At 36.6% G+C, this 26,391-nt stretch overlaps 1 protein-coding gene across 50 annotated transcripts in view; it reads right to left on the reverse strand.

Annotated features, from left to right (window-relative positions):
- The window catches only part of RIMS1 (regulating synaptic membrane exocytosis 1), a 323,050-nt gene that overhangs the window by 39,549 nt on the left and 257,110 nt on the right, over window positions 1-26,391 (reverse strand). For 36 of the 50 annotated variants that reach the window (XM_027697399.1, XM_027697558.1, XM_027697738.1 and 33 more), the window contains 2 exons: window positions 25,071-25,237; window positions 2,553-2,785 (listed from right to left, as the gene is read on the reverse strand). The exons of the other annotated variants lie outside the window; for them this stretch is intronic. In XM_027697399.1, coding sequence (XP_027553200.1) covers window positions 2,553-2,785; window positions 25,071-25,237 — 400 coding nt within the window. The remainder of the gene's footprint in view (window positions 1-2,552; window positions 2,786-25,070; window positions 25,238-26,391) is intronic. 50 annotated transcript variants of the gene reach the window in all.

Genomic DNA, 26,391 nt, shown 5'->3' on the forward strand with positions numbered 1-26,391 from the left:
ATTAAGCTCTTAGAGAGTGTCCAAAGGAGGGCAAATGAGATGGTGAAGGGCCTTGAGGGGAAGCTGTATGAGGAGCAGCTGAGGTCACTTGGTCTGTTCAGCCTGGAGAAGAGGAGACTGAGGAGAGACCTCTACAACTTCCTTGTGAGGGAAAGAGGAGCAGCAAGCACTGATCTTTACTCTGTGGTGACCAGTGACAGAACCTGAGGGAACGTCCTGAAGTTATGTCAGGGGAGGTTTAGGTTGGATATTAGAAAAAGGTTCTTTGCCCAGAGGGTGGTTGGTCACTGGAACAGGCTCCCCAGGGAAGTGGTCACAGCACCAAGCCTGATAGAGTTCGGGAAGTGTTTCGATGATACTCTCAGGCACATGGTGTGACTCCTGGAGATGGTCCAGTGGAGTGCTAAGGGTTGGACTTGATGATCCTTGTGGGTCCCTTCCAACTCAGCATATTCTGTGATTCTGTGATTATCAGGACTTCACTGCTCATTGACAATTTCCTCACTTAGATGACAGTATCTTATCTGAAATTGGGAATTTGGAGCTTAATTCAAAAGAACACACAGAAAACCACTTATTTACAAGAATAATTACACGAATACATGAGTATTTAGTCTCCAACAATGGAATTTGAAAAATCTATCAGGTCTCATGTGCATCTTGTTCTAAAAAAAATGCATTAATTTAATGCACTGATTTCTGATAAAATTTAACTTAAAAAATACTGTCATGATAAAACATGACATTTTATTTGCTTTGCTTATGCCACAGATAGTATTGTTAGCCTGAGCCACAGCAAGACAAAGTAAATATGATTCTGAACTGTTTTACAAACATGAATAATACCTAATCATATTTTTCATATTTGATTTGTTCTTTGAGTTCCATTACAACTTTATATGTTCCGGTCCTTGCAAAATTCCTATTGTTTTGAAATTTGAAAAAAATGCACCAAGAAAAATTTGGAGAGCTGTACTATCTTTCTATGAAGAAAGGGAAAATCTGAGCTTTAAATAGATAATACTGAGAAGTCTTTGGAAGTCACAGTTCAGATTTTAAGTTATTTACTAACTTCATTGACAAGAATGAGATAAGGCTCATGCAATGTAAGTCATCCTATGCTTAGCAGCCCTATGTGCCTTCCCCTTAGGCATACACTCCTTGCTCCCAGTCAGACCTGGGCTACTGAGTAAGATTAAGCAAAGATCTGTTCTGTGACAGCAATTCATATTTCAATAAGATTAGGAGCTAGAAAGGAATACCAGATCAAACAAAAAATGCACATTCTGTAAAATACTTAAAAAATTATGTTCTTTATAGTAAGTGGAGTAAAACATCAACCTAAAAATCCTTTCTATGATACAATACTATTTATTACTTCCCGAGATTATGATATATTTACTGTATACAAGCATCTGTGTTGTAGTCTCATACTTAGACAGAGTGTATTTTTGAGCAACACAACATTAATTGCAATTCTGAGCTTCAAATACACCTACTACATTTATCATTTAATCCAACTGCGTGATTAGATACTTCCTGACTTAAAATTCATGGGTAGTGTAGAAAAGTATTACAATCTTTTTGCTAAAGCTGACCAAGTGAAAGAATCACTTCTACTGCTCATTTGGCAATAAAAGAAAACCATGGGAAAGGGATGAGATCTTTGATGATATAAATAAACAATACTCTTACCTACTTTAGTTTAGATTACCCTATGTGACAGGAATGCTGCAATATGAGTGCATTCTATGCTAGGCTGAAGCTCTTCTTTCTTTTCCTTCTTTTAGTAAGAAAGAACCCTTAGGGTCAGGTCCTGCTGCCACTGAAGATGAACAAAAGTCTTCACTGGGGTTCAGGAGCAGGACAGGAACTTTAAAACATTTTTCTTTCCTTTAGTATCTTTCTGTACGAGCTTTTGTCCCTTCAGGCTATGCAGATATGAAGCTTTTAAGATTTCTAAAGTTGTAATAGAGAGTTGGAAGTCTTATGCTTCTAATGGAGCATCACGCTGTCATCTAATTTATCTGAAATTACTGCCCCAATTTCCCAGTGTTATTTAAAAAAACCCCCACAACTGGATTTACTCAACTAAGAAATAAAAGGTAGTTTTTAAAAACATATTTTATGCCACTACAGGTACAATCTTTCATCTGAGTTGCATAACTGCCATTTATTTGCTCGAATTCCAGTTCCTACATTCATACTCAACTCTGCTGCTAGAAGAAATTTCCTATATGTAAAAAGCTTCTCTAAGCCAAACCATTATCCGCTGCTGATACCCATATATGTCTCTTTGCATTTCCTTGCCTACCTGTAAATAGGACAGAAAGTTATTACAGTATGTATTCTAAAAGGCATTTGTATATTGTTTCTTGGAGATGTTTGATTATCAAATAAAATTAATATCACAGAAATTTATTCACAGCTGGAAAATCTTCTCTCTTCAGTGGTCTATATTCATATACATGTAACACAGATGCCATAGAGGAAATAATGGTAAACCATATTTGGTAAGAGTCCTGTTTCCAAACAGTGTGTGTCTCACTCACCTGTTTGACTAAGTTGAGATGTGCTTCTGCTCCTTCGAGACACTATGGCAACCACTTTGGCACTAAAGCTGGAACGCCTTTTCTTCCCACCTGTTCCAACCATGCCGACAGCCGTGTCCGACTGACTCCCGTCAATGTGCTCCAGCTTATACATCTCTCCGCTCACACTTGTGCTCTTAGTGATTCTCCCTGAAGTCCCCATCCGTCTGCCTTGCATTTTAGGAGTAAATGTACTACAGTTACAAAGTAAAAACAAACATATTAATTTGTCTGTGAAAGAGCATTTCCAAAAGCCTTTTTTTTTTAATTACTAAATTAATTTTAATTCTTGATATATTTTCATTTATTTGGTTCAGCAATAAAAGCTTAATTTGACGCTGCTCAGAGTACATATTTCCAGTACTATAATTTCTTCTTTGTTTCTTTGAGGGAAATAAATAAAATGAACACTTTCCTATGTTTTTGAGTGACAGAAAGAGAGACATGCAACATTTAAAGGTTATGCAAAGCCTTCCTGTCTATATTCCCAGAATACACAAAGAAATAAAACAGCAATTTTACAACCAAAAAAGATTAACATGGACCAGTAGTTTAACACATGTGTCGTATTGGTACTATTCACCAAAGTCCTAACAGAAATGAAGATGTCATCACCTATATATTCATACTTCACAGAGACAATACAGAATGCAGTATTTTTTAGGTCTTCACTCTCTCACTTCAAAGCAAGTGCAATAATCACAGTATGAAGGTAAAATAATTTTGAGGCAAAATCCCTAATAATCCACTAGGACTTTCATTGACAGAAAGATGAATCACTCTGTCAGTTCTGTTTGATTTCCTTTAGCTATTGCATTGCATTTGAATGTTTCCGTACAAATCCTTTTTCTGTTCCTGCACAAAGAGGCGGGATAAAGTATTCGGAAACACGGTCTAGAGAACAATTTCAAATACACACAGGACGTACTAATACACGGACTTAACTCCATTATGACCAAGCAATGCCCTAGCTCTAATGGCAATATAAAGTTAGTTGTCACTCTGTAGACACACAGACATTTAAGCTGCAGTCAGACTCACTTCAGATGTAATTGTTAAATCAACCAGGCACATAGGCAATTCCTTGATCTTGTACTGCTGATTAGTAGACCTACTGGTTTTTTTTCAGTAATTCTGTATTTTGAAGTCAATTTATTTGTTGACAAACAGTCCTGCTGTCCCTTCCAGCAAGTTCTCTTCCCAACAGATGTGATGGTCTAATCTTGTCCCTCAACCCCAACACCATTACCCCACAAAATAAGGAAGAGAAAGGTTAGAAGGGTTAGAAAAATTAGGCCAGGGAGAAATGAAGGGGTCTATGAGAGATTACATCTTTTGACTTCTATGGATATGAGCCCTGCTAAAGTTTAAATTAGTCCTGTTCAAAGACAGGAAAGTATAAAATAATATATACCTAAATTATGGTTTACTGACAGTTACCAAGATGTGTAATGTGTGACCATAGGTAAGAGCAGATAAAAATAGACAGTACTTTTTGAAGAAGAAGCTGGAAAAGTAAAGTCTTTGAACAGATAAAACTTAATAGAAAGATCACTATCAGCCTCTGCATAGGTTTTTAACTATGCTCAGCACTTAGGATCTGCTCCTGTTAAGTTCAGATAAAAAAATAGCTACCAATCAAACAGAACACAGTGTTGTGATGCACTGAAGTACTCAAGAACAAATTTTAGTGGACCACCTGAGGCAAACTGAGCTTAAAATAGGTTCTGTCTTATTCCCTCCTATCCCACAGCAATTTTAGTAACTGGCTTTTGGGTTTGCATGGCAAAAACAATAAGACACATGTATTTTGATGTTTCTCCATAGAATTCCTTTGTATTTTATCACAAGTCTCCCCCAGCACACAGTCTCTCACAAGTATGTGAGCACAGACATACATATTCAATCATTCTAAGAAGAATTTTAACTGGAAGAAAAAGCAAACTCAAAAAAGACCATCTTCCATAAATATTCAAGTATCAAGGAAAAGGTTTTGTGTAAGGCAAACTAGTTCTGTTCAATTAAAAATAATATCAAATTGAGAAAAAAAGCCCTAAAATATTTCCCATTTTCAAAATAGACTGATTTTTTGAGGGAGATTAATTCTTGGCTTTAATATAAACTGTATACCTAATATAGTACAGGTGTTTAATTCATACACTACATATACTGCTGCTTTCTAAAGTTGCAATGATGTGTAAATGATTATATTTTTATTGTTGCTCACAGAATGCCATAACCTCAACTTTACAAAATATCTAACCTAGTATCTAACCCAGCAGCTACTTTTCTTTCAAGTAACACAGAGCCTTTTCTTTACCTCTCCACAAACACTGTCACGTGAAAAAATATTCATTGGGATTGCCACATAGGTCTCATTCTTCAAACTGCAAATCAATTTTAAAAAGCAGTGACAAAAATCAAAAAACACGCTGAAATTTCTGATAAACATATTTTTTTTACAATTTGAGAAGATTTAGTGAAATTTTTCTTTGTTAATTTTGGAGCTGGATATTGGCTCATAGCTCTAGCACACACTTGGGCTATGACCAGAGAATCTTAATAAATGTCTTCTCTTTAATAAGTGATGTTACTAACTTGTACACTTATCAGGAAAACCTTAAAACTAGAGATCAAATGTACAGTGTGATAATAGTGTCTGAATATGCAACCAATCTGCATGACTGGTTCAGAATGCTGTCATACAACCCCTGTATTCAAACAGCAACTTCGATCCCCAAATCAGTGTATCAGGGCTGCCAACAACATTCCTACACCAGCCAGTTTGCAATGTTGAGTCCCTTTTCCTCCTCTGCTGAGGAGGTAAGGGCCCAAAGTCCTGCCCATAGGGAGCTAGAAGGTAACACTATTAACTGGCTTGGTTCTCTGGAGGAGGAGACACGTCTATTGAAAGCAGAGGGCAGAGCAAAGGCAGAGTCTGACACTTGGAGGGAGTAAAATCACACAGGTTCCATTTTCAGGGGTCCTACTTCCTACTTTGATTGGACACGGACAATTCCTTTTCACCTGGATAATTCCTTTCCACTAGCACATGAAACTGGATTTTGAGCCATGAAGTTGTCAGTTCTTGAGTTTGTGCATTGATACGTCAGTAAGAGAGGAAAGAAACGGAAAATACTTCTTTTGAGGGCATCTCTTGACATTCGAGCTTTATTGACATGTACTTTTCTGACATACTAATCTATAAACCTATAATTTCCAACAATTAAGTTTAATGGACTATAAAATCTGCCATGCAATTAAAGAATTGTTTAGGATACTATTGAATTTGCTCTACTGAATTTCAGGTGTTTTTGAATGTAATAAATTCTAAAATCATGACATTTTTATGCCAGTCTTCACCTTTTTTTTTTCTTTTTTACAAAGGACCTGAAATATTCTAATTTCATATTATTTAATAAGAATTTAGGAGACAGTGATGTCCATCAGCTGAGAAATAAGAATAGATAGTATGGCAACCTTCAGAAAAAAAAAAATTTGCTGTATGAATTCCCTAATTCAGGGACTATGGATACTTTCTCATTAATAGAAAATTTGCTTTCTTCAAAGACCCATATAAATTTCATGTTTGATTCTTTGTGACAGGAAGAAGGAACTAGAAGACTCACCTTAATAAAAAAAACGGAGACATTTAGAATTTAGATTAATCTTGTACTTGTTTTTACCTTGCAAATATGAAGTTCTACTTTCCTAGGAAATATGTTCTAGTGTACTAGTACAAAATAGCTATTAATTTGCTAGAAACGGGCTTAATGGGATAGGAACAAGGGTCGTACAGCTGTCCAATACTTTCTCTTGTCATAACAAAGCAAACAGATTAAGATTCCTTTGTGCTCATGTAATCCCTGGGTTAGTTTGTTATTTGTCATTAATTGGAACAGTCTCAACAGACATTTAAAATTCAGTCTTCTTATATCATGTAATTGAGCACCCTTAGAACACAATATTTTTCCATTACATTACTGGCTATCATTTGAAGAAAAACTTCTAGCTCACACCGTTACTTTCTTCAATACTGTTAATCTATGAAGCACAAAGAAGAAAAGGACCTGTGTGAGTTTACATATATCTCTTTGCACTTAACTGTTCTGATAATAACACCGATAAAATTTAGTTTTCCTTTACTGGACTAGCAGGGAGTATTAACACGTATTTAACATTCATTTAAATGCAGATGTGAGTTTTTGCAGGTTTGTGGCTAAAATTTGTAAATTACTAAATTATATTTAAACCCAGTTATCATAACACAATAAATAAACACAGTTTTCAGTATCAGGGTAATGAAGAGCAACATATTTATAAGTATAGTCCATTCAGTCATAAATTAAATAATTCACCACATTTTTATTTAAAATTATATTTTGATCTTTAGCAATGACTAGTTCAGCAAAAATCTTGTTCTATTTGTAATAATTTCTAATTACTGTCAAAACAACATAATTGATATGCATATTAAGAATGGTTACAGACAATCAATATTTGCTCTGTAGTACTTCACAGATATTTAGCATGGAAAAGAAGTCACTGGATTTTTAATTTTTTTTTTTATTGAAGTAAACTATACTAAAGCAAACCCCCTTTGGCCCCAGCAAGAGCAGAGCTGCCTCCCCAGCACTGGGGTCACACATTACCCCCAGGTCCCCGCATCAGCTGGGAAGACACCACCCTCTTTACCAAGAGAAAAATGCTTACGTTTCCTGCCAAAACTTATGAAGCTGACATGGATCCCATCAAAAGTGGTATCTGAACTACAGAAGGCAAAATCAAGACTGTGTTCACACACCAGCCATCAGGGCTGTGAAAGAAAGCAGCACATTCAGTTTTGCAAGCTGCTCCTACCAGAAAGTTGTATCTGTGGGAATGAAGAATGAGCTACTAATACAAAAAACTTATTCAAAGAGGAGTTTGAGTTACAGGCTATCACAAAAATCAACTCTGAGGCAAATTTGATAAAATGAACACACTGCAGGGGCATTGTGGATTATACTTGCCTATATTAAACTACAGCACACGCTACTATACAGAACTGAAACAAAGCCAAGTACTTGTATTAATTCATTATATAACTTTTTATATGCAGATATCTAGTATATATACATTGAAGATCCATAAAAGTATACTGGAAAAATCCTTTGAGTTGAGAAAATCAGTATATAGATATACACTCAGTATTTCTCAGTACTTACATAAAATATCTGCACATTCCACCTGAAAAAGAAATACAGCAAGACACAGGAAGCTAGAAAAAACATTGTCCATAAACTCACCTATGTAATATCTGGAAGTATATCCTTTCAGGGGAAAAATCTGAAGTGATTAGCCATTGCTAAAATTACAGCATTTCCTTCATTCTCTTAGATTTACTGATGATGTAAAAAAAAATACTTTAGGTGTTTATTTTCATGATCACTCATTTTTACTCCATTCATTTTTCCAATAATGCAAGCCATGAATAAATAAATAATCCCCTGTAATCTCTGCTGTATAGATGATATTATAGTGAGTTCTTTGCACACAGTTGCAGTAACTTGAATCTTTCAACAGAATCCCTGGCCTCCACTGGTATGAGGTGGTGCGCTTCCCCTCTCTCCTGCTGAATGCAGCATCACGTACTAGTTCATAGCCCCTATGGCACCTTTTTGCGATGAGGTAGCTCGTGAATACTAATAACCTCCTAAACATGTAATAGTTGTGGACCAAAGGGAAGACGAGCACTCCTTCATAATAAGAAACATTACATTTCTAACAATAAAATGTACTGTTATTAGTAATAATGATATATAATCTATAAATCCAAACACTTAATTACTTATCTACCAATTGCCCTGTCATTCTAAGAAAATACATTTATATTTACATATGATATATAACATCTGCTGCAATATTAATTACCGTACAAGTTTTAATAAATATTTATCAGCATTAATAAATTAATTCAAACATAGTGCTTTACAAACCAAAGGACAAACACATATCTGATATTATGATTCTCTCTAGTTAGACAAGAGAATTTTTTAGACCATAAAAAAGTTAGTTGATTCAATCAAATAATAATTTTGTACAGTCTGTACCAACTGAAGGTACATATTGATTTAACTGCCCATTGATCATATATTAAATCTATGAAATATCTATTAGAATCACAAAACCCCCCTTGCTTTTCTTGTAAAGTCACCATATTAGAGTCCTATTGGTGTATTTAGATAGCTGAAAACCAGCAATTGATAAGTTATATCTGTTCTTGACAATATTCCTAGATTATATAAAAGTGCTCCTCAGTGACACAGATACTGCCTCTGGAATGACACTGTCCCAGCCCCACTGTGCTCAATGTGTAAAATCTCACTGAGGTGAGGATTGGGGAAGATTTCATTACAGAAGTCTCCTCTGTGAGTTTAACTGGTTAAAATTCTACTTTGGAAAATCAGGAGATTTCCATGTTGGTATACAGTATCAGAATTTTTGTTTTGAAAGTGCTTTTCTGAGTAGCACAGTGACAAGTGAATCGTGCAATTGTCACAGCTCTGACAGATTTCTGCTATTTCAGCTTGTAAAACTTGTATTTCTCCATGAAATGAAAGAATAACAATTCAGAAAGTCTGAGCATTACAAAAGAAAAGCAGATTTTAAATATTTTTCAAGCAAAAGATAAGCAGATTTTTATTATTTGCCATGAATATTTCAAGTTAATTTATATTCTCTGAAACAAGCAGACCAATTGTCTCTATATGCGGGAGCCTGTGTGTCTGCCTGCTCATACTGAAGGCACTGTCAGCCTGAAGCCAACTAATGACATGAACCATAAAATGAAACCAACACAAAAGCAGTTTGTTATCCCAAGGGTGCTGCTCGGGGTTAACTATAGCTATTAATGCTTATGTGGACAGGCTGATGTGAATCAAAGGGCAAACAGCTCCAATGACCCAAACTTGACCGCATATAGCCACATACATGTTAAGTGTACCAAACACAAGCAAGCACCTAAACCTTAAGTCTGTTTCAGGAAAATAGGTGGGGGGGAGGGTGTATAACAAATACAAAAATGTGTAGCTCAACTCTGAACGAAGGAAACTTGCCTCAGTACCGAGAAAGCTGAATTCACCAGTTTTTCTTTCTTTGCATGACATTCAGGAATAACATATTATTTTCCCTGTTACATGTTGCATTGCTTTTTTTCCCTCCAAACCATGATCTACGGAAATCCTGTGATCTCACTGCTCTTCGTGTAAAAAGGCTACATCTTTGATATGAAATAGGTTGCTCGCTGCTCCTTTACAAAAGTGGTAGCAAATACAAAGAATAGCAACAGGCAATAGCCACAAAATAGGAAATGGAGAAGGAAAATCTAAAAAGCTAAATGGAAAAGTGCAAGGTCAGGACTAACAAAGAAAATGCAGATAAAATTTTTAAAAATATAGTAAACTGAGATGAAGGTAAGGCAAGTTAGACCTACTCTGAGGTCTGAGTCATGGCTAAAACTATTTTCCTATGTTTCTTTTATCTAAAAATAACATGTACTGCCTGTTTGAAATATTAGCATTATGTTCTTACACTAAAAGTTTCTGGATTATATTTTGACTTAATCAACTGCAATAATTAAATGAAAAACCAATTAAAATAATTTTTCAGTCTTTTTCTAATCATTAAAGAAGAGTGCTGGTAATGTGACAGTTTCTTTGAAAGAGGAAACATAATTAGACAATTAAAAATGTGGAAGCAATGCTCCATAGTACATATTTCATGTACAGATGTTCTGAAGGGATTAAAGACTCCATCTCCCTCCCTCTCTGACAGACACATAAAGCAGTTTATAATGATGGATTTGCAAAAACCATTATCTTTAGATAATGAATAATTAGAACATTAATTACTCTGGCTTCACCTTGGTTTTGTGCATAAATGACCTCAGAACAAGAAGTAATATCTGTAATATACTCTTTGGGGGTAAAGAGGATACATTATATTTTTTAAGCAGCTTATCTTAAATGTTTTCATATATCTTGCCTCCATGATGATAATTTTAAGGCTATTGCTCTTTATTTCCCCCCACAAAAAGCAAGAGTTGTGACTCAGGTCACATCAGAGTGCCTGCCCTTGCCCCAAGAGAGATCACCTGAGCAGCAATATTAATTTATCACCACACGTGCTCAATATCTTTCTCTCCTTAATGAAACTGGGAAGTGTACTAGGTAATTAAACAGTTTTGGTGTTCAGTTTTGAGTGCAGTGATTAGGGCGGTCAGAAAAAAAGTAGGATTGGTAACTTACTTCAAGCATTGCAGTGCATGCTTACATTGTGGAGATTTTAGATACAAAATGCCTTGCCTGTTACTTATATCTATTCTGTTTGTCAAACATGATGAATTTAGGTAGAAATTTTCCATGCCTGGTTTCTGCCCAAGGTTGAATTTCTTCTTTTTTTTATTCTAAGTTCCAGCTGAAATAACATGACAGATTGTCTGGCCCTTTTGAGGGAAATGAAAAGAAAAAAATAATCCATATTGTACTGTCACATAATAAACAAATAAATAAATTCACTGTGCTTTGAGAAGTACCTATGGCTAGAGCCTGACTGAAAGATTCCAATGAGGTGATCCTTCTATTTGGCACAAAATGTTTTCTTTCGAGTATTTGTGAATTTGGTAAAACATCTTTAAGTCATAACTCTCTTGCTAAGAGGCCTCAGAGATCAACTCTTAAGATACCAGGAGACTTTCTTGTCACAAAGCAACATTGCACTCACTCACAGGTCCTATTGCTAAAAAAAATGTACATTTCCTAAATATTATTATTTTGCCTCAAGGTCAGAGGCAGAAAGTCAGTATTTCCCAGGAATTGCATCTCTTGGCTATTCTGCATCTGGGAAAGTTAGCTAAACTGTCCAGGATGCAGGGAGGCTTCCTCTTTGTTGGCCATCAGGCATGACGCGAGACAAAGTCATCTGACTGGAGTGCAAGAAAGCAAGATGGACAATAATCCCTGGAAGGATAGAGAGTGGTTCATCGTGATACTGAAGTAGGAAAAGAATAAGAAAACTTGAGGAATAAATTCTTTTTATCGCTCTTTCTGAAAACAGAATCACATAATTACAAATTTGAGTCAGAATAACAGAATATTCTAAGTTGGTAGGGACCCACAAGGATCAACAAGTCCAACTGTTAAGTGAATGGTCCACACAGAGATCAAACCCAGAATAACAACCCTTGATGTTATTAGCACCATGCTCTAACCAACAATTCTGAAAATTCCTGACACTGAACAAAAATGTCTTTCCAGTATACCATCATAAGTACTTATTATACTATGACCCTCCCATGAGATGGTCAGTTTATTTTTTGTAGTCACAAAACACTCACTATCCCCTTGCTTTTGCAGAGAAAGCACACTGCTTTTTCATGTGCCATTCATACCATTTTGCATGATGAACCCAGCAACCACGCAAACTGTGTGATCTTTTAGTATCTCACTGGGTTAAACAAACCAGAATGTTAAAGAATCACATACGGGTTTTGCTCCAAACTTTCCATGTGCCGAGGGGATTGCATCCATAGCATCAAAACAGAATAAACTCACACACAACAGGCAGCATATGATAACTAACAAAGACATGTCTGAATGACTTGTCAATCCTCACATGAAAATATCAGGCAGGGACCGGAAGAAATTGATTTCCCAGAGCAGTAATTAACTTAGTGAGTCAGAAGACCATCCCTTCTCTTTCTACAGTTCACCCCTCGTTCTCTATGATTCTCTGTGATTGTCTATGATTCCCTATGATTCCTATGACTTTGCCTCAAAGTCTTTTTGCTGCATAAATACTCTTTCTTTGCAAAAGTGAATACTATCACCATCTTGAAGTTTTAATAAGGATGCTCCATCAATGCTCAGAGTTGATGACAGTTAGAACACAAATGTCCACTTCTGTGAAGCTCTTAATCTTTGCTAACCCTGCTAGGGAATTTGCAATAGCTACAAATTTTATTTTGCACTGTATTAAAATTGTATTATCTTTCAAGACAATTTGGTTTGGACTGTTCAGTCTTATATCCATTATTTCTCAGTTTTAAATTTTTGTATTTTAAGCAAAGTAACAGACACACTACTACTGCTCAACACAGTTACACTGAAGGCTGACAAGTTTTTCATCAGCTTGAGCTTTGGGTGCAAAACCACACTGAATAGTGTAATTGTTTAAAAGATCACTCTGTATTGACAAATATCAGTTAGTCCTCTAGGGGGAAGCTGAATAAAGGTGTCAGTTTGTTAAGCACACAGAACTCTCTCAGCTTGTAAATAACATGATGAACATGACAATCTTCTTTTTAAATCCAGATTTAAAATGTTACCATTACGTCAATGTCTTCCAGAGCACAATGTTCTGAATAATCATCAAAAATTTACTAGTTCTTGTAAAAAAGTATTGCTATCTTGAGTATAGACTTGTTAAAGAGTTTCAGGAGTTTTCAATCTCTGTGAAATTCACATTGTTTTTTTGCCTTATAAACTTCCAATTCAGAAAAAAAAAGACAAAAATTACTGAACCTCATTTTTTGATTCAGATATGAGATTTCTTAGCTTTCAGCCTTGTTTCCTTTGCTCCTTATGCAATCCTTATAGTTTCTATCACTCATTCCCCTACTGGCTTATGGAGATATCAAGGTTTTAGAAGTTTTGCAAAGCCTGATAACTAGGAAGATAAAAGATACACCAAATAAGGTGCCCTTCTGAAGAAAGGTTGCCATGTGATCTCAGTACTGCTCTATTCTCTTTGTTCTGCCAGTTGGACACCTGGATAGGCAAAGATCATGGAGATAGAGTGGAGAAGGGAGATGACTGCAATGTGGTCTGCTAGGTTGTGACAGTGCACTAATTGAGTTGCTCAAAAATATCTTGTATGCACAGACTTTTCACTGCAATAAATATTAAAGTTACTACCCTCCATGTTGTAGTTAATAGTTGTATACCTTTTGTGATCAGAGCACTAAAGCAAACAAGTACCAGAGCACATGTATTGTGGGATACAACAGACAGGGCAAATAACCATACTAAATGTGGAAAGTCTACACCAAAAAAATGATTCAATCTAGTACTCACTATTAATGGTCTTGATTTCACCTAATTCTATTCTTGCAGTAGGAGTTTGATTAGCAACTATGGAGTGCATTAGTTTTGCTGATGATTTTAAAGCATCCTATGCTTTGACAAATACTGTTTCTTATAATGTTATGCCATATGCCATTCTCTGCATTACTGAGATCCTCTTTGGATTGAATAAACACTAATACCAGTCACAAAGTAAAATGTTAATGTAAAAATTCTATTTTTAAATAAAGATCTTACAATGGAAGATTACAGGCTGAAAAGAAATCTTCTGAAAACATAGCAGACACATGGCTAGGAATCCAAAGAGGGCTTTTATTGTTTAGTTTTAATAGTAAGACTCATGGAAAGTCTTCGGTCTGCCAGTAGCATTGGCTATGGTATGGATGCTCCCATTCTAGTTATGTGAGGGGAGATGTTCTCCATTGCAATATCAACTAACTAATCTCACTATTTAAACACAGAACTATAAACCACTCAAGCCATTGCACAATAAACATTACTTATTCCATTATATAAGAAAATTAGTCTTTACTTAGTGACCCTAAATGTCTTGTTTAGAGCAGAAACCTTGACTACAAGGAAACAATCATACACAGGAAATTACCAACAATATAATAAATGTCATAAATATAGAAGTTTTCTTCTGATATTTATAACAGTCTTTTTTTTGTATCAAACTGAAATTCCATAACTGTTTTAGTCATTTGAATAAAAGTTAAAGCAGTAAAATATCTTCTTTCTAATACTGACTTTAATACTTTGTATTTAAAAATTGAAAATAAATAATTTTTTAAAAAAGAGGAAAATCAAAGCATATGGTCACTGTTACCATGTGCTTAAGTAGCTTGTTAATACAAGTGCTGACAGAGTCCAATTCCTGAAGCTAATGGAGAAGTGCTTGACAATGCAATGCAAGCCCTCAAGGCAATGCAGAAGTCCAGCCAGCCAGAATAAAACATACAAACAAGTGTTTAATATCTGGATTCGGCAAAGTGCTGCCATGGATTTTAATATTTTTCTTTTCAGCAAAGCATGTGTGGCACAGAAAATGCTACATACTGCACTGAATCTGAGTATCCATCCTGCAGACAGACCTGGGGAACCTGTTCCAGTGCCCAATCACCCCCTAGGTGAAGAACCTTTTCCTGATATCCAAACTAAACCTGCCCTGACTCAGCTTCATGCCTTACTGTTGATGGCCACTCACTACTGTGTGTTACTGTTGTGCAACAGAAATTGCTATTAATCTTCTTTTCATTTAGTCTCCCCTCACCACACGCAGCTGAGCTTGCTGACATAAGGATACACTTCAAATGTTCAATTCCCTGCAAATTCCCCTCCATATATCCTTCCTAGTACAAGCGTCAAGACAACAGAGACACCTTCCAATGAAGAATCGGACCACAGTGCTCTGCTGGCTAATCCTTGGTGATGTTCACTGACAATATTCACCAGGGAATCATAGCAATCTGAGCTCAGTAATAGTACCTTGAACCAAAACTTCCTTTCTTCCATGAAGAGGAAGCTGGCCTCAACAGTAGGTCAAACTGTTTCTGTTTTGATGACTCTCTGAACCAGATGTGTGATCTGCCTCTGCAAATTCTCTCTAAAAACTTAGCAGGAAAAACTACTTATTTTGATCATGTTTCTGTTATTTGTACATTTTAACACAAAAGAAATATTGCATTATAAATATGTTAATTACTTTAATTAGTGTAGTCTAGTCCTAGTATCTCATATTTCTTTCTTAGAAAGGAAGGATTCCCATTTACATAGAATATGTAGGATTTCACACTTATGTGAAATACAGCCTAGGCCTCTTAAAAAAATTTGCACTTGAAAATTGCAGGATCTACAGTCTGTCATGAGGAAGAAATACCCAGGTCAATAAATACTCTTTAGTCAAGTTAAATTTGTAGAGACAAAATTTGAAAAACAAACTGGGAACTCTCTCATAATTTTTACCATTAAAAACGAAAACTTCAGAAAAGAGGACAACTTCAGTAATATGCCCCTAAAGCCATGCCAGTTCACATTAAGAAGGGAAATGAGTAACTTTTGAATGGGCACCATTGCACCTGGCCTTTGACAGCTGATTAAAAAAAAACCCGATATCGAAGCATGGACTGTGGTAATCTGTGGTCCAGACAATAAATTACAGCTGTAGCCATCTAATAATTTGCAAGGCCTTAGCTATGCAGGCTTTGAAGCAGGTATAATATGGAAGATAATTAGCAAATGAGAACTTAGTTCAAGACTCTTTAGAAAAGGTAAAACTGAAAAGGTTGATCTGATTCATATGTGAATACAGATGCAGCAGAATTCATCATTTCTGCCATGGCTGCAGTTATGTAATTGACTGCATGATGCTTTAGGCCTGAGAAATCTGGAACAGTCCTTCCACTGCAATGCTTTGAAATGCTGCACGTGGCAGAATTTAACAACAAAAATGCTGTTTAAGGACCAGATTTTCAAAGTGATGCAGACTAATATTGCTACACTGCTGTTTTTTGTGTAGCTGTGGAGACTTGTGGGCGCTAATATCTAGCCCTTCATATATTGGTAGCATCTACTTCTGAGCAAGAGACCAAGATCAGAGCACACTGTAATCATTAACACCTGATGGCATACAGCTAGGCATGCACAAGGTATGCAAGTAATAAGATTATTTTTTTTCAATCTTCTTGGAAGTGCCACAGCACACATAGCACACAAGACGAATCTACTGTGTCTTCTAGTATGGCACCCTGAAGGCCCTCAAAATACCAGAATGAGGAACCACCATGATTCCAAGTACATGACAACATCTCCTTCGCCAGACAAGGATCTGGGGTGATAGCACCTTGCACAATTAAAATAACACTTATCTTTATACAGAATACCAGTAATGAGAGCTATAAACCCCAGGAATATCCTATTTTACCTAGTGTACCCAAATAGATCCCTCTTATGATAGGCTCCAGGACTGCATATTTCACTGCAATTCTATAGAGCTCAATCCTTTCTTCATAAAACATGAACTTGCCCTTACACCAGTTTGTATAAGAAATATGGCATCAAACATATGCAAGGTACAAAAAAATCTGTTATACTCCACATATTTTCAGGATCTTCTCCTTGGTTTAGAACATGCATGTGGCATAGTGAATATCTCATACAAAGCCAGTCTGAAACTACTTGTGAATTTGTTCCCATTTTCCATGTGATTTACTTTTATTGATGAATAACCTTCGGTGTTCTATTGTTGCCTCCACTAGTTCTGTTTGCAATATCTATAGTAATAATTAAAAGATTTTACATTTTGCTTTTTCCATGAGTAAAGTATCTTGATTACACCCTGTACACTAGCTCAAATTCAATATACAGATTTTAATTACTTTGTAATTAACATGAAATGAGTGGGTTTCTTTATTTCAGACCTCAGCCTTATCATATGCATGAAAAGCCTCAATGTATTGTTTTCCTTGGCTGTGATGACATGAACTTAAGTTTGCTCAGCTGGCTCTGCAGTGCAGTGAATCAGTGTGCTGACAAGGATGGATGCAGCCCTAAAGTCTAAAGAGAGGGTAGGGGAAGGACTGAACAACAGTATTTCACAAGTCACATCATATACGTTTATGATGTAGTAGGCAGCACTTTAGGGAAGCCTGAGAAGAGGTCAGAAGATCCTTCAGACCCTCTCTACTCCATTCCCCCTCATCACTATAAGTTGTATAAAATTAGCTCCAATGTACTATGCAGGAGGATGGAAAACCAATGGGAGAAAATCTATTTCCAGTCCAGAGAGTGACCTCTGGCTACATCACCTTGAGAGATCTTCTGCAGATCAATGGGGTTATTTGTCTTAAATGAGATGACAAACTTCAAGTTACCTCACCTGGCTCCAAACTAATGACACCGAGCATTTTATGCAAGGGAACAGCATAATAATCAGCATGAAATGAAAATCTGAAAAGAGAGTCACAGAATAGTTAAGGTTGGAGGACACCTTTGGAGGTTGTTTAGTCCAACCCTCCTGTTTACTGCAGGGTTGACAAGAGCAGGTTGCTCAGGACCATATCCAGTTGGGTTTTCAATATTCCAAGATACTGAGGCTGCACAACACCTCTGAGCTACCTGTCCCAGTGTTCAATACGTTTTGCAGAAAAAAGGTTTTTCTCATGTTTATGTGGGATTTGCCTTATTTCAGTTTGTGCTCATTGCCTCTCATCCTCTCACTGAGAGGAACTTGGCTTTTTCTTCTCTACTTTCAGCAGGTATTTATGCAGATTGGTAAGATCCCTCTTGAACTTTCTCTTCACCGGGAAGAACACTTCCAGCTCTCTTGGCCTCTCCATGACAGATACTCTAATCCTTTCATCACCTTTTGGCCCTTTGCTGGACTTGCTCCAGTAGCTCTGTGTCTCTTGTACTGGGGAGCCCAGCACTCAACTCAGCACTCCAGATGTGTCTCACTCGAGCTGCTCAGCTATACTGAGGGGGAAGGATCATGTTCCTCAACCTGCTGGAAACACTATTCCTAATGCAGCCTAGGATGGTGCTAATATTCTTTAGCGAAAGGAGGCATTGCTGGCTCAGGTGCAACTTAGCATCCATAAAGATCCTAGGGTTTTTCCTGCAAAGCTTCTTTCCAGCTGCAAAGGTGCTTTCCAGCTGTGAGCCCCCAGTGTGCAGTGGCACATGGGGTTATTCCTCTGCAGTCGCAGGATTTTGCATTTCCCTTGTTGAACTTAATGAGGTTCCTATTGACCTATCTCTGCATCCTGTAGAAGTCCCTCTGAATAGTGTCACATCCACCTGCTGTATCAACTATTCCTATCAGATTTCTGTTGTCTGCAAACCTGCCGAGGGTGTGTTCTGTCTCATCATTCTAATCACTAATGAAGGTGTCAAACAGTACTGCCATGATATTAACCCTAGGTGTATACCACAGGTGACTTGCCTCCAGATAGACTTTGTGTCACAGATCACAATAACCTGAGCCTGGCATTCAGCCAGTTTTCAATCTGCCTCACTGTTCAATTTCCTAGGCTGTGCTTCCTCACTTTGCCTACAAGAGTGTTTCAGAGGATGGTGCTGAAGTCCTTAGTAGAGACAACATAGAGAACATCTGCTGTTCTCCCCTCATCCATCAAGTTGGTCAACTAATGAAAAAATGGCTATTGCCTTTGTAAATTCATGCTGACTATTCACAATCACCCTCTCGTTCTGTGTGTTTGAAAATGGTTTCCAGGATTATTTGCACCATTGCCTAACCAGAGGTTGAGCTGAGGTTGACTGGGCTGTAGTTTCCCAGATTCCTTGTTCTTCTTGAAATAGTAGTGATGATAGTCTTTCTTCCAGTCTTCAAGAACATTTCCTAATTGCCATGATGTTCCAAAGATTATTCAGTGGCCTTGCAATGACATGAGGTAACACCAGCTCACTTAGTACTCGTGGGTACATTTTGTCACTAACTTGTACATGTCCAGCTTGTTTAAATGTTCCCTGATCTGATCATTCTCTGCTGAGTCCTTGCTTCAGACTTTCCCTCTGATCATCAACACATTACAAAACCCCCCTGGATTGCTTGTGCCTTACTGTATTGTTCAAACAGCAGATACCACCAGTTCCCCATCAAAACCAGAGTCTGTGATTGGAAGAAGGCTTCATTTAATTCTTCTTCCTGATTTGGAAGTCCATAGGAGACACCCACAATACCATGACATTGTTTGGGGCTCTAATCCTAACCCATAAACTCTCAGATCGTTCATCACCCATCTCTCGGCAGAGCTCCCTGCATACTCTGCTCTCTCTCACACAAAGGGCTACATCCCTTCCATGCCATTCGGGCCTGTGCTTCCATGGATTGCAGTACTCCAGTCATGTGCACTATCCCACCACATCTATGTGATCATGATGAGATCACAATCCTGCAAGCTGCACAACAAACCTCTAACTCCTTTTGTTTGTTCCCCATGCATTAGAGCACAAGCCATTTGGAGAGTCACCCACTTGTGCTGATCTCCCAGAAAAGGTATGAGAGCTTCCCTCAAATGCTCTCCTCTCAATCACACCCATATACACGTGCATACACTTTGGGTGGCTCCTTCCTGTCCTGTTTTATTGTCTATGATGTCCTGCCTGTTTCTGTCACTCTGCACCCTTTGCTTATCAACCCATCAACTACTTCCCCACTTGATCACGTATCATCACTTCTCTCTTCCATCGTTTCTGTTTCAAAGCTCAAGTGTACTAGTGCTAAGTGTTAGTGTACTGAAAAAGCAACAGCTACATGCAAGTTGCACACCCTGTTCTGGAAATAAGGGAAGAAAAGGTTTCCCACATAGAGTCTGACAGTATGAATCAAAAAAATTCTTTTCCTTCATCTACATACCAAGAACAGAAATCCCAGGAAGCATATATAAGTTTGTGATACAAGTCATTCAGTGGCATAAGTGAAATAAATTAGGACTGGTTTAAGTCCACTGTTACAACCCATTACATTATCCTCTTTCCTTGATAAGCTCATTTAAAATATTTTAATTAAACTTTAGCATTCAATTAAGCAAATCATGTAAAATCAGATTAAAATTTGGCACAGACATAATGGTGCTATATCACACATTTATTAAGATACTAAATATAATTCTTAATAAAGATGTGGTTTTCAAATTTAAAGTGAGGAATACCAGTAATATTCTTAATGCAGGGAGAAATTAGCCTTAAAAATAGTTATCTAGTCTTGCATATATTTAGCAGATTTTGTTCAATCAGATTTGAGTAAAACACTCTATGGTAGCTTGCTAAATCCTCCAAAACAGAAGCCTCCAGCTCACCTTTACCACGTATGACAGTTCCCTACTTAACAGCACCAAGAAATCAAGGTATCTTTGCATAAGCAGTCTCCAAATGAAAAATGATGCAATGACATAATTTGGCATAATTTTTAATGATGTGCGCAAATGTCCTTCTTTGTCTGATCAAGCACATATGGTGCTGATTAAACATCATGGCTTCTAACTTATCAATCACTTGCATTAAACAGTGAAAAAATTTCCTTCTGCTTCATTTAGGATGTGAGAAATGTTTCTGATACATACACAGCAACATCTGCAGCATACACAGGCACAAAGTATGCTTGACTGTATTATGAATGCATAAAGACCATGACTGATGAAAGCAAACCTCCATAAAGAAGGACTGGTAATCTGACCAGTCATGAAATACACACCAACTCCAAATGCTACGGCAAGCCAAATTCACAAGTCCGATTCTGATTCAAATTAAAAGTCCCAGAACATTTTGTTCACAGAACAAAAAATTCCTGATATTTGACTGCACTTCCACTAGAGAACATGGCAGTCAACCAGACTTCCCAGGACAGTAACAAGAAAGATGTTTGGAATAATTTCATGTGCAGACTAGTTTATCCACACAAAGCCATTTGTTATAACGTGCACCTGAAAATGCTAAACAAATTAGAAATGAAGAAGCTATTTTATATACTTATATTTAAAACTTGCATCAATCATAACTCCCTCTTGCAACTTACTAGAAGCGTTAAACAACAAAGCCTCCAGACTGAAGATTAGCTAATGGTATTTTCCATATGTGCTATGTCACAGCTGTCCGACTGGTAATTCAATAGCAAATATACTATAAGAATAAAATCAGTCTTTTACCATCCTCAACACGCTCTAACTTCTTAATATTACAAAAATTCAAACTTGGGAGTTTTGACCCAAAGAAAGCTAGTGTTATCTAGATATTCAACTAACATACAGAGTATTTCTGTGTTTTTCTGCATCAACTGGTTTTATTCTTGCTGTTCAGATAGTGTTTCATCGTATAAATGCTTTACATTATTAAAAGCACAGAATAGTTACAGTATTGGGACTGAGGAAGTTACTGACTAAAATTAAAAATTGTCAATAAAACACCCACGAATTATCCTACACTTCAAGCTAATACCCATAGACTTGAGAGCCACAAAAAAAAGAGATGTGCTTCCAGGTTTTACTGCTTTTATAAAGAAATAACTATTTATAAACAGGATAATAGAGAATACATTGTCTGAAATCATAAAATCTCAAATCTTCAAAATTGAGGGATAAGAGAAAGAGACCAGTACTGACTAAATTGATGGGGATGAGTTAGATTTTTTTAAGGATCTTTCCTCTATTAACATTTGGGAGGAATGGTCAGGAAGTTTTTGTGCTGGTAGAACTGATGGTGAAGTCAGTGGATATAAACCACACTCACTATGATCTAAAACTCCGATCCTTCTGACGTTTAGAACTAATGATAATTTGTACAAAATCACAACCAAGGATTGCTTTCTTAACGACAGCCCTAAGGAGGCCAGTATTTTGTATTCTCATATGGATGGGAGTTTAATTTATATCCCTTTTCACAGGTGCATTAATATGGCAATGATGGGATTATACTAACTACCAACATTAAGTAAAACACTGCTGTCTTAAACTGGCACACTTCACATTCGGAAATTTGGCACCACAACTCTCAATATGAATAACAAGCTAGTGTTTTTTAGCTCATGTAAAAATGTTAAAAGAGCACCGTTTCACTTCAGGTTACTAATCTGAACCCAGACTACTATCCAGTCACGTTTCTCCATTTAATTTTATTAACTCAGCTTGCTGGTCAATAGCCCCAGGATTCATTTTTCTCTGCTCAATGGAGAAAGAGATACAGACACCCTTTCCAAAGCTGATGCAGACCAGGAATCTTGCTCCCTCTCAACCATCCCATTCCATCCTTTCCCATCCTGCAGGATACATGTTAACATCAGGTTCTTTGAAAGCAAAACTAAAATTTGAACTTCAAACTACTAATCAAGCTTGAACTTCAAATTCCTTGACCTTAAAGAAGTAATAGTAATTGAGAGAAAGAATCCATTTAACTTAATTTTAGATGTCAGAAAATAAAGCAACCAATCTGAACCAGCCATCTAGGGTTCCTTCAATAATTCATGCTAGAAAAGGACCTGTCTTTGACATTCATCTGAAGATGAGGTGAATAACAACATAATAGGTGTTTTCTTCTTTTTAATGATGGCTTAGGCAAGTTAGACAAATAATTAAACAAAAACCTATTTTTATGTGAATCCCACATAGTCTTTTCGGCTGAAGTTAAATAGAATGAACCTCAAGCCGCAAAAAATTGTTCCTAATACAATCAATCCCCTCCCCAAATTAACTCTTTGTTCTCTTGTAATAAGCAAGCAGCAGAAAGAATTGACTGAGGACTATGTGATAGAGGCTGCCAGTATAGACATGGGAGTGTAAGAAGCTGACTCTTGCTCAGATCATGAGCAAAATGCCCTCTTTTTTTTCAACATCCAGCTTCCTTCCATTCTGATCTCTCTTGATATCTTATTCCCATCATACAACATTTTTGCAGGTCTATAAAGACTTTGACCTTTTTATAGTTATGATAGGAAAACATCAGGAAATAAGTGTGGGCAAATCATATGGAAAATTTGGAACATGATGTTAATCAGATAGATACAATATTTTCCAAAATAACATCAAAATTATTTTAAATTTCACTCCACTGCACTTAATGGTTGAAACAGGCTAATTGCAAAGATAGTACATTTGGCATGTCCCACTTATTTTAACAGGTCTTTCAGGAGAGCAGAACCAAGACAGCTTAGAAGAAAGTTATTGCCAGTTATGCTTAATTTAAGAATCTGTCAATTTTTCCTCCTATTTCTACTGAAGGAATTGCACTGTATGTTATTACTATACATTTTATTTGCTACAGAAGTAATACCTGAATTTAGAGAAGATTAAAGCAAGCAAGTAGAAAGTGCCTAGTTTCTAAAGTATGGATTCTGTGGAGGTATCAGAAAGGGAAGACATTCGAATTCCAATTACAGCTCACTTTACTGGTCTAGAGTGAAGCTGAACTGGAGCTACCATTGTAGACACTTCGTTTTGTACACTAGGTCACCTAATCCTGTACCCAAGGTGCTCTGCTACTCATAGGAATGGAAGAGTTTGAGGATTTGATCCTAGGTTTCACCTCTTCCAGGCTCACATGAGGTTACTGGTTCTCCCAGTTCTGATATTCTGGAATCCTGAACTCAAGGAGAATTTCTGATAAAATCTGTTGGACATACTTATGGGAAAAAAAATCTGATTTTGTTGAACCTGCCAAAGATATTGTGAGAGAGTCTAGTTGAGAAAATTCAATATCAAGAAAAGATAGGTATTTTGGTATGAATAAAGCCTTTTTTAAGACACAAATATTGAAAAGCTAGGACACAATGAAATCAGCATTTAAGGACATGAATTGAAATGACTTTAAACACATTTACAGTTCCACTGCAGCGTTCTGCTGGATTGTGGATTACTGCAGAGGTCAGGTTATACCTTCACCAATCTGATACATGACTTTGAACATTCCTTAAAAAGAAAATGAGATGGACCTAGCTCAAACATAGAGGCCAGTTTCTGAGTTTCTCTAACATCCCTTCCAATTGCATAAACAGATCAAAAAGTCTGCAGCTGAGCTTCTCAGATACTGAGTCTATCTAGGAGTGTTCTGAGGTGCTAAATGATGCCTTTCAGACTTATCAGACTGATTTCCTCATAGGGATAATTTCTTTTAGTTCCTAATCCTTCTTGTGTCTTATACCACTTCAAGTCAAATTTTTGAGAGTTCAGAAATTGGCAGATGTAATCAAAGACTACCAAGCCAATCTTACAGCCATTATAGCTGCTGGGAGTTTTGTCATCAAGTTAAATGAAAACAAAAAGTAATCTGTGCATCTAAAAAATGACTAAACCCAGAATAGATTAGTATCAAAGATGAAAGATATATTTGATTATTGATAATGCAAATGAATTAACCTACTTTTGAACAAGAGATCAAAATTACTATACGAATAATGGTTTCAAATCTTGGAATTTATCATACACATGAAAATAGCAAAATAAAAGCAAGTAGGTAGGGAAAAACAAATAGACTGACAGAAAGGGAAACCAAGCTTTTATGGGAAAAAATTGTTTAAATAAAAAAATCTAGTAATATTTCTCCTGTAATAGCTTACTGACATATTGATTATACTGATTCTTGGGCAACAATGAGATGATAGCCTGTGGTCAAGTTCAACTTGCCATAAATACTTGCATTAATCTGTTATCTCCTGATGGGAAGTTTGCTTTCTGTTTTAGATGGACAACTGCAAAAATATTGTCATTTTAGGCCAGTAATAGAAGACAGTAATATGCATAACATTTCTCATAAATTCTTACGTTGTGGTTATCTAGTTTCAAGGATTTATGGTTGTATTTTGGCACTAAAGAGGGAGTGTGATACAATTGAAGCTGCATGGAGAACTCACCTGATCCTGCCCCGAGGGCGCTCAGATTGCTCTGACATAAAACTTGTGCTGCTGAGACGTGAGGCACTGCTGGTTCTGGAAATGGCTGACACATCACTGACATCACTATCTGATGATTTGGCAGAGACGTTATCACAACTTCTGTACTGATCTGTTTGTATATTATACTAGAGATCAAGAAAAGAAAGGGTGAGGAGTCTCATCAAAACATAACACATTTATTGAGACAACAAATGACCTAAGTATGACAATTCTCTCTAACTGCTTTTAGATCTAAGAAAATTGTATGAAATTCAAAGAATTGCCTGCATTAAATAATGCCTTTATGTCTAGTGTAGAAATCAAACATTATTTATGGACTAAAGAAGATACTTGGAATTAAATACAGCATTGGAACCAGCTGCTGGTTCTTCAATACACTGGAACTACAATAATGAAATATTTATGCAGTGGACAGACATCTCAAGCACATGCATACCATCTATTTGACTACAGACTCTTTTTTAAATTTTTAAAATATTAAAAATATATGCTATGAAATACCTGTACAGAGTTAGTTTGGAACAGAAGTGCATATAAGCTTGAACAAAATGTAATGCCACATGAAGTTGATATTGGGGACTGATTTCAGTTTCTAAGTTCTATGAAAAAACTTGAAAAAGTACATTTTCTATCTCTTTGCATTGTGATACTAGAGGACTAGTTAGGCAGAAAGGTAACTCAGCAAATATAGTATTTGTTTTCAGGCAGATCAGTTCCCTGACCTAGTTGCTTTTACATCCACACACGTTAGAACTAGCAGAAGATGCAGCAGGAGGAATATGTGGACAGGGGTAGAAGTTATTTTACTTTTGCTAACAGCTGAAGCTTGATTAGTTAAAATCAACTGTGACACCACACCACCTATTAGATAATACTCTTATTGCTGATATCGTCAGTTAGACACATACAAAAGGAGGCTTAAATCCTAGCAATGCCACACTTACCTAAATCTTCACTCACATAGATATGTGGATCAAATAGTTGTCAGGTTCACAGAACTAAAACCCACTATCATTAGAGAGCAAGGTACTCTTGGCTGGAAAGCAACTTAATCAATGGCATACTTCCCAGGGTATGTTATGGGAAAACTATTAACATGCAGGATAACTAGGCAGTTTTTGACATGACACTAGGGAGTTCATTTTCCAGACCTGTGCTCTGTAAAATCGCAAGGCATAAAAGTTTATTTATGAATCATACACAAATCTGTGACAGTCTGTGAATATCCAAACTCCAACTAGGCACTGGGTTGCAGCTAAGTCAGTCAGGAAATGCCATG

The sequence above is a fragment of the Neopelma chrysocephalum genome, unplaced genomic scaffold, assembly GCF_003984885.1.
Source record: "Neopelma chrysocephalum unplaced genomic scaffold, ASM398488v2 Primary Assembly neopelma1_23b, whole genome shotgun sequence".
Taxonomy (NCBI): domain Eukaryota; kingdom Metazoa; phylum Chordata; class Aves; order Passeriformes; family Pipridae; genus Neopelma; species Neopelma chrysocephalum.